The sequence below is a fragment of the Nestor notabilis genome, unplaced genomic scaffold (genome assembly GCF_000696875.1).
Source record: "Nestor notabilis isolate BGI_N333 unplaced genomic scaffold, ASM69687v1 scaffold12970, whole genome shotgun sequence".
Classification (NCBI taxonomy): Eukaryota; Metazoa; Chordata; class Aves; order Psittaciformes; family Psittacidae; genus Nestor; species Nestor notabilis.
In genome coordinates this window covers 1-10,002 of record NW_009910714.1, presented here as the reverse complement: position 1 = coordinate 10,002, position 10,002 = coordinate 1, and the positions used below count along the sequence as shown (strand labels likewise).

Below are 10,002 nucleotides of genomic sequence, written 5' to 3'. Positions count from 1 at the left end.
ACCATGCATTAATAATGCACTGAACTGAGCTCTTACTGGTTTCCTAGAGGACAATTTGTATAACTACAATAGTCAGAATGGGCTGGAGTATCTTAGTAGGTACTTGCCAGACTGGCATTCATCAGGACTGTGAAACAGAACAAAATCCCATTGCAGCAATGGGACATTTTAACCCTTTTGTGACAGTATGGCTAAATGTCCCTTCAACCATATGTGTAATGCCAGTAGCTGGGCACAGACACACAAACCTACTCAATTCCAACTACGACATAAATACAGAATTTGCTCAGGCAGTATCAATCTGTTTGTGGTATTTCTCATCAAGTACCCTACCTTGAACTCCATAGGGGTGTACTTCTCATTCTTGGGGGTTGTGTTGCCCTTGTAATGAAGGTGGTTAGGAGTGGTGGGGTGGATAACGGTTGACTCCTGGGACTGCCTCTGACAGCGCTGGCAGTACACGTAAATCACAAAGGTTAAGAGGCTAGAGCCGAAGAAACAGGAGACCCCAGTGGCAATCAGATGGATAAGACTAAAACCTGCAAAAGAAATTACAAGAGATGCTATTTTTAAAGAACAGCCTTTTTCCCTCCCACGACATGACCACAGGTACAAATCAGAGCTATGACATCTCAGGATCAGTATTAATAAACTGTTGAAGACAGAGTCTTACATTCTAACATAAACTGACATAATCTCCCTGCAAATCGGTCTCCCCACCGCAGTTCTGCCTTGTGCAGCTTAACAGGTTCATGCATTGTTTTCTCAAAGCTCCCTCCCTGTCTCTCCTCTCTCCCCTCTATTGATATTGAAACTAAACATTATGTTAAGCTGACAGCTAAAGAAATGAGCCGTACAAACAATGCACATTAATGGATTCCAAAGCATGTGCATGTCATGGGAATAAGGGGATAAAAATGCTCAGTGTTTCTCTGAAGGGGGAGGAAAGGAAGGAAAATCCCTTTTTGTCGGCTGCCCAAAATGCCTATGGCTCTGTGTGTAGGGTGGGGGAGATACACATTCCTCCCCCATGTAATCCAAGTGTGCTCAGCATTCTTGCTTATTCACATGGCGGCATTGCTTTGGCCATGTCTGCACTACCTCTGAGGTGTATTGTACAGTGAAATAGGGGTCCTCAGGGTAATGTGAAAGATAAGGTGGACAAAAGAAAAGGGTGAACTGCTTGAAAAGCACTTCTTCGCTGGCTTTTGCCACAAAGTGCAAAGATAGGAAGCCAGTTGCAGGCAGGTGCCAGTAGGGTAGCTACAGTGCAAATATTTCAAACAGAAAAGCCCTTGGACTATAAAAGCCTCCTACAGAGATCTCTCCACATAGGATTGCAGCAGCACCCTCAAAGGCCAGCGCTGACCTCTGGAAGGAGCTGTAGCTGTGCATCCCGTGCGCTGGGAGGTACCTAACTGCCACTCTGGCTGGTGAGAGGAAGACAAAGCCAAACAGTACTCCTTCCTCATTCCTCCCTCACCTCAGAAAGTCTCAAATCCCATGGTAAAACCAACCATCAACAGATCTCCACTAACAACAGAACTAACACTAGCGACCTTTACATCCACCAAGTTAATAAAGCAACCAGTGGCTATCTTGGGTGGCAAAACTTTATGACCCTGTTTTCTTTTGATGTGTGCAGGCGGGAACCTACAGAAAAAGGTTCAGCAATGATGAGTCCAAATGCTACTGCCTTTCCTCTGCCTTTGCTCTATCGTCTTTCAGAAATGCCAGTGGCCCCAGTGCCTGGGGGGACCCCTGGCAGCTGACCCCCCAGGGCAGCTGTCCCAGGGGTCAGCCATATCAGCTCAGTGGCAACTGAAGCAGTAAAATTCCCATAATACTTAAAAAGCCAATTCATTTGGACAGACTGCTGTGTTGACTTGACTGTGTGCAGAGAAAGAGAAGGGACTACTCAGAGAGTGGCTTTACGAGGCTCATTCTTAGTCTGATCACGGTGTGCATTTTTTGTGCCATCTTACATTTTAACTGATACACTTTTCAAATAGAGAATGCTGCCCATTAGTCTATGACACTCCTCTAATCTTCAGTTAAAAAGTATCCTCCTGAGTTAAAAAAGAATAAAACCGATAGAGTTCTGCAGCAATGTACTTCAATCATAATGAACATACAGAATTTATTAGACTGATGAGCTACATTTATTTTTTAAACCACACTATAAAATTCTATTGCAAGATTACCACTTTCTATTGTGTTTTGGACAGTGGTCCAAAATATTGGCAGAAAATGATAATTCTCTACTAAATGTTACAAGACTTTTCCAATGAGACATTTCCTTTCTAATAACCTCCACCTGCGTCACATCACTCATGAGAGCTAAAACACTGAATATGCAACTGTGCTCAGTAAAGCCACATGACACTGTGCCACATTCTCCTCTTGCCCAGCTTAGCTTATATTGCAGCAAACATTTCATTTCATTGCTACATTTGCAAGTCACTACAGTAGGAAATCCTTTCTAAAACATAACACTCTCTTACATTTCACTCTCATATTTGAAAGACACATCTGATTTTTCAGGCGACTTTTAGCCATATTTTAGGGAGAAAAACCTGAAATTATTTTGTTTGCAGCATGTGAGTCCCTGAAGTAGGAAGCTTTCCAGTTCATCATTTTGAAACACATATTTTCTGAGATGCATCAACAGAATGTCTGTTGATTGACTTCTTTGACAAATATTGTAGAACACTACGTAATATATATTAGCTATGGTAAAATAAAGATTGCAACAGCAAATACAATGGTGGTAAAAGAAGGAAATGTGGTTATAGCACTTAAGAGGATAGTACAAGCTGTAGCAAGGAGTCCTGGATGTGAAGCAGACACCTTGCACCTTCTGAGGGAGAAGAAGTGATGCAGAAAGCCAACTGTTACATTGCGGGTACTGAAATTCCATTGGTTGCCCCATAGTTGTTGTGGTTTAAGCCCAGCTGGTAACTTGGAACCACGCAGCCGCTCGCTCACTGCCCGCCTTCTTCCTCCCCCTGCTCCCAGAGGGATGGGGAGGAGAATCGGAGGAATGTAACTCCCACGGGCTGAGATAACAGCAGTCCAGTAACTAAGGTATAATACAAACCACTACTGCTACCAATAATAATGATAAGAGGAATAACAAGGGAAAAGGACACAACCGCTCACCACCCGCCGACCGATACCCAGCCCGACCCGAGCAGCGATCTGGGCCTTCCGGGTAACTCCCCCCAGTTTCTACACTGGGCATGACGTGCTGTGGTATGGAATACCCCTTTGGCCAGTTTGGGTCAGGTGTCCTGTCTCTGCTTCCTCCCGGCTTCCCCTCCTCCCTGGCAGAGCATGAGACTGAGAAAGTCCTTGGTCGGAGTAAACATTACTGGGCAACAACTAAAAACATCGGTGTTATCAATCAGCGTTGTTCCCAGGCTGAAAGTCAAAAACACAGCACTGCACCAGCTACTAAGAAGGAGAAAAATGACTGATGTAGCTGAACCCAGGACAGCAGCACACAAAGCAGGAGGCCACATTTTTGTGCCACAGGTGGTATGCCTTTTTTTGCCATGATTTCTGAAGGGAGAAGAGATTTTGGTAGCCTGCAGATCATCTAGATATCAGGAAAGCAGCGATGTGATGCTAGCAGGAATTGACATGGTCATTAGTGTGAAAATAGCATTTTAAAATGTCAAAGGAACCTGCCGTTTTCTTCTGCATTTTTACTATAGGGGCTCTTAGGGCAGTGGAAAAATCACACTAATGACTGCATCTTTCCAAGTTACATGCAGAAAGGAGACACAAGTTCTATGAGAAGTGAGGACTTGAATGAAAAAAAGAGCTTGGAGGACAAGTATAAACTCTAATTTCAACCTATATCAGCAAAGGATCTGCCCAAGAGGCCCTGTTCACTGAAGTCTTTATCCGTTATTTAAAAACACCTGCTTCCAAACAGCTGGAGGTCTTACAGTGGTGGAATGAGGAATATCCCTTCCTTTCTCCAGAACCATTTACCCTGTGGGTAGAGAGAGACAACCAAGGTGCTCCCTGGTAATTAATGATCCTCAGTGGTCAATCCAAACCCCAAAATAAATAAAAATCTTGGAACTGAGAAGTGGACATGCAATACATTCCTCCAGTCTGACTCAGACTGCAAGACTCCAGTGGAATTAAGGCTATCAGTGAGATATGAGCTGTACAGATTAATGGTTTGGTTGATACTCCACAGAGAGAAAAGAAGCCAGGTTAAGATAAAAATAAGGTATATAGTTAGTGGTACCCTACCTCCACAGTTCGTGCTTTCATCAATGCTGGAGGCTGGCAGGATCACTAAACAAAGAGAAGATTGGAGAAAGTTGTCATTTTGCCATCTCTTTACTTCTTCAAGTAATTAAACCCCCTGTGCTCCAGACACGAGAAGGTGCTCGTGTGCTCTGTAGCAAGCTAAGAGTTTCTCTAAATTGAATGGTAAACTCAGAGTGAAATACATGCAACAAAAATTCCCCAAAGACCTGGCAATTCCAGTACTGCTACCTGATGACTCTTTGGCTTCTGCAAATTAGGGGAAAGAAGATAGCTGAGAAAACCATGAAAATGAAGAATACCATTGCCTAGTGATCTCAGATTTTTAAGCCAGGGCACAGCAATCCAGAAAAGAATACATGGAAAGGGTTTATTCATTCTAGACCCATATCAGGTATTTGCCCAAGAGATTAAATTTCCACAAAACACATGGAGGAAGATGTTGATGACCATCTGTCTATCAACAGTACTGCTCTGTAAAACCCTGGATTAATCTTCCCACTTCACACAGCAACTTTCTCCAACTGCCTCACCTAATTTCTTCGCTCTTTTAGGATGCTTCTTTTCCTACCTGAACTCAAGGACCTTCTGTTGCCCATATCCATACTGACTACAAAGTTAATTTTTATAATCCAGCCTGAGATGAAGTATGCAAGGTTAAAAGCTTCAATACAGGTGAAGCCATACTAGTTACTTATTACAGATCTAGGTAATTCTCTTTTAAATAAATGTTAAGCTGCCTTAAAGGAGTGGCAGTTAATCTGTGCCTGCCACAAGGGAGTTTACAACATGTTTGTATATTTGTTTGTTTTTCTAGAAGCATTCAAACCCAATTTTTAATAGAGAAAATCTCAGCCTAATTTGACTGTCTTGGGCATGAGTTGCTCTCCTGTATTGGCCCACCCTCTCCCTCCTCTATGACACTGTACATACCAGGAATTTCATTATACAGGCAATCCTGGTACTGTGTGCTGTTTCCGACGCACTGAGAAGAATCTGGGCTGTGTACCTCGCAGTAACGACTGCGGTATTGGATGCCCTCTTCATTACACAGGCTCCATTCTGACCACTCTGACCAGCCACCTGAAATCCAAGATCAGAAAAAACACACAGACAACATCACCAAGAAGGAAAAGGATCCTTTGTTGATATCAAACTTATCTCATGATGAAGGATGTCTAGATCTTTGCCTAGGCCTCTCTCACACACCTAATACAGAGGCCTTTGTTGGATTTCATTTTCTGAATACAAATAACAGTGCAAGCCTCATATCCTACTTGTCAGGTTGTAGTTTTCTTAACATGTACTGTACCAACCCTTGGTGGAGCACTGCACAGCACGCAGCTTTTTTAAAAGCTCCTGTATCAGCTCTCTGGTTAAAGACATACAAGGAGCTGGATGGGGCAACACTGCATGAGGATCTACAAGTACTGGGGTGGCCTCCCAGGGATACCTCAATCAGCCATAACAAATTACAACACTTAAAAGTTTTGCTGATGTTCCTAAGGGCAGGAGTCAGCTTGCACTGGATCAGAAATATACAAAGGTGGTTCAAAACCAGCACAGATCTAAACCCTGTCCTCTGAGATCTAGCACATACTCATCTGCCTGCCTGTGTAAGAAAAAGGAAAGATTGTTTCTTCAGCAACTGTACAGATTGAAGACTCCTTTTGTTTGTCTTATAAGCTTCCACATTGAAAAACTAAGCTCCTGCTTTTCCAATTACTTTAAATGGATCAGCTGCTAACAAGATCTTGCCTGTCTGGCACCTGAATGCCAGGGAATGGGTTAGTGAACAAGTAAAGAGAAAGGTGATGCATTGCAGTTTAACACAGAGATGTCTCCTTTTTCCCAATAGACATTCACTGAATGGGCAGAAAAGTTTCTAACTGGTGGTGTTTCTGATTTACTTTTTAAACATTTTGCAGTTGTGCCATACTCCCACCACCACCCAAGCCAGCTGGAGCAAGGACAAGAACTGGCTACCTTCACACGGGTGTGTGTTGCAAAGAGCCTCCTCGGTATGCAGACCAATGCAGATATCCTCTCCACTAGACGGAGCTGGATTGGTGCAAGTCCGTGTGCGTTGGTAGTGTCCTCCTCCACAGGTGGCTGAGCAGTGAGACCAAGGAGTCCAGCAAGACCATGAGCCTTTCACTGAAGGACAATGGAAAGCAAGGAGAAAGAGGTAGATGCTGCTGGTTACTTCTCTCATGGTGACAAAGCTGCAGAGCCCCAGTATCCCACCTTCCAGATCCACCCTGCCCAGGCTAGCTATCAGTTTCTTGCACCCCAGGACATTTGGGCCTGACAACAAGAACTTTGTATTGAGAGAGGATACAAATGTGCTGCAATCTAAGGATGCAAAATGAAGTCTATTCACAAAAGGACTCTGCATCATACAGTGCCAAAATAGAAACTATTCTTTAGGGTAGTCACTGAAATAATCTGTTCTATTCTGTTCTACACCTTTTTATAAAACAGCATTGTTATCATTATATTGTCTCTTAATGCTTCATCTACAGCAACAGCAGATTTACTTGGGAAAAAAAGTGCTGTATAACCTAAGTGGAGCTTGTATGGCACTTTTCTGTGGGGGCCCCGAGTCCTCAAGTTCCAGCCTTCAGGAAACAGAAACTCAGAGGGTTTATTTATTGCCCCTGCTCAGATCGGGTTGAACCAGATGACCTTTAAAGGTCCCTTCCAACCCAAACCATTTCATGATTCTATGATCTCAGCACAACCCCATAACAGGTTCATAATAAAACTAGAGAGGGACTTAAGATCCCTGATTCCCACCCTGCTTCTTGTCAGGCTACTGGACTGCCCAATTTGCACGTCCACGTGCCATTAATTCAGGAGATAATAACCTGATGACTTGGTGCAAGATAAACCCAGTATTTGTGTATACACATTGAGTGAGGCAGGGAAGGAGGGAGACACAGAGAAATAGTAATCATGCACTCAGAACAGATTGTAAAACATCATAGTGTTCAAGGGAAGAAAACAGCACAGAAAGGCACAGACATTAGTGAAAAGCCACTGAGAGCTTCCAGAATAGTACTAATAGCTGCCTTTATAGTGCTACAGTTATTTTCTTTTTATAGGCCATAGAGTGCAATATTTGACACTCCTACTATGCTCCTGTTGCACATTCTGGTAGTATCTGCATTGGAATTTTATCATTGTATTGAATTTTAGAAACATAATAATACTATTATAATATAGCATTTTCAAGTGTAGGCCACAAACTATATTGCCAGAGGTAGATAATTGCAAGAACTGCTAAGAGGCAAGGTAATTCATGTAAGATCACTTAAATTTAGTTTAGATAGCTATTACAAAGCAAGGAGAAAGACAAGTGAGAGAGAATACAGTAGTCAATGGTCTATTATTACTATTCTGGACCAGGAGTGCAACATAAACATGAGGACAAACTTGAAAACCAGGAAACCAGGCAAGAATACTCCCTGCTGGCTGTGCAGGAAATGGTAACTGATGTCAAGAGTAGATGCCCATCGCAAGAACAATACGTAAGCAGGAGAGGGGAAGAAACAAGTGTTCACAAGAAGAACCGCCACATCAAGCATCTGTACACAGTATTAAGCCACATTTATTAAGTCTGTCTCCTCATCAAGGAGCAAATGCACTGTGATGCCCCCCACTGGATGGAGCATCGAACCTTCTTGAAGGAAAACATTGCTATACAAGCCACAATACTATTTCCTTTAGAGTTTGTGGCTGTGTTGCCCTCTGAGCTGAGGTGAAACATCAGTCAGCACTAAAGATCACATACATGGGTCATTACAGTAGCTTTAAAAAAATTAAAGGAAAAATCCCCCAAATTAAAAAATAGAAAAGAAGAAAAAAAAGAGAAAAAAAGCAGCTTGGAAATACCAGTTTGTTGTTTGGGTTTGTTTTGGTTTTTTTTTTTTTGGTGGATCTACCATTAAGATGGTGAAGAACACCTCTGAATTTCATGCAGGAAGATGATCATGGTTACCTGGGCAGGGATGCGGATTGCAGTCTTGGTACTCCATCGCTGACCCCACACAGGGCAAGCCACCATTTTTAGGTTCAGGGTTTGTGCATGTTCTCTTCCTGATCCTAAAGCCCAGCTCACAGTCCCTGGAACAGGAAGACCAGGCACCCCAAAAGGACCAGCCCCCATTGATAATCCGTGCAGAGGTCTTACCAGTCTTGAGAAGGCCATCGACAAGAGCTTCAAGGAAAACAAACAAGACACCATGACATCACAAACTGATCGGTTGTTGGGCTTTTAAAAAGGGTTTCAGCTCATGAATAAAATCAGGATTTATATGCCCTGGGGAAGAATTTCTGCTGAAAGCCCTTAGGGGAAGTTTTGTTCCACAGGGTTACAGCTAAGCTAGACACAAAACCAAATCCGTACACACACAGAGTCTACTGATAACCCTGATAAATGACCTTTCCGGGCAGCAAACTGTGGCAGTCAAAGCTGTGTTCTCAGGACACTGTCTTGCATCACAGCAGTACTGAAGGGAATAATCCCAGAGGCAATGCACAAGGGGACCTCAAGATAGATGCACTGTACTATAAAATGGCTCTTCTCGTCTTCTCTATGCCCTCATTACTTGCCTGTTGTCTTTGGGGCAGCCTGGCAGTAGCAAAAACAAACCTATACTCTGCCATAGGCACAGAGGTTACAATGGTATTGATCTCTAAGCCACAGGGCTCTCTCTCCATCCCTGCCGTTCTGCAGTAACACTAGCTGCACATGTTGGGATTTACATAGACACAATCAGATTCTTATTGTTTTAAGAGGACTCCCATTCCACCAGCATCTCGGCTTGCTCTACAGTCCCCCAGAGCTGGCAAGACGTACAGTCAGTATCACACACTGCTGAGCCATCATTGGGGCAGAATCGACTCTCGGTTTTCTTCCTCCCAAATTGCAGCTCGTGGGGATCAGACAGCTGGGCACGACATGTGTAGCGGAAGCGCTGCTCCTGGCGGGCACCATTCTGGGTGATATTGACAGGCATCCAAGGGGTCCAGGGTGTGTTTCTGCGCACCTCCGGGCAGCTCTCTGGGTTGCATGTCTTATATTCCTGCCAAGAAGGAAAACCATTCTCTCTTTACTTATTAAATAGCAGCTGCCCAACTGACATAGATTTATTTACACTCCCGAAAAAAAGGGGATACCCTCTGGATCTACAACAACCTCCATCCACCTTATCTGACCTTGCAGACACAAGCCAGTGATGGGCACAGCACACAGGCTGGATGTGGTTCTCGGCAACCTGACTTAGATGAAGATGTTCCTGCTCATTGCAGAGGAGGAGGACTACATTACCTTTGAAGGTCCCTTCCAACCCATACTATTCTACAATTCTATGAGTATGGATGCAGTGGTAGTGACCACTAATAGCTTCAGGTAACCCTTGAGGGTGAACTATGTCTGCTATTTTTATCTTTCCCTCAGATTTGTGTTTCTTCAACCATCCTGATATCTGTTGGAGGGACGGGACGAAATGGCCCAGCACAAGCAATCCAGGAGGTTCCTTGATTGAGTGGAAGACAACTTCCTCTGGCAAGTAATAGAGAAGCTGACAAGGAGAAGTGATGTGCCATGCTTGACCTTGTGCTCACGAAGAGGCAGGGGCTGGTTGGGAATGTGACGCTCCAGGGCAGCCTTGGCTGTAGCGACCATGAGATGGTCGAGTTTGAGAT

At 43.8% G+C, this 10,002-nt stretch overlaps 1 protein-coding gene across 1 annotated transcript; it reads right to left on the bottom strand.

The window, feature by feature from the left end:
- Nucleotides 1–333: 333 nt before the first annotated feature.
- On the bottom strand, nt 334–9,380 carry LOC104403311 (semaphorin-5B-like; the record flags this gene model as incomplete). The annotated part of the gene is made up of 6 exons (XM_010011402.1): nt 334–539; nt 4,273–4,317; nt 5,224–5,373; nt 6,277–6,447; nt 8,294–8,512; nt 9,155–9,380. Coding segments are annotated over 6 exons (1,017 nt in total), but the record flags the coding sequence as incomplete, so codon positions are not given.
- Nucleotides 9,381–10,002: the final 622 nt, after the last annotated feature.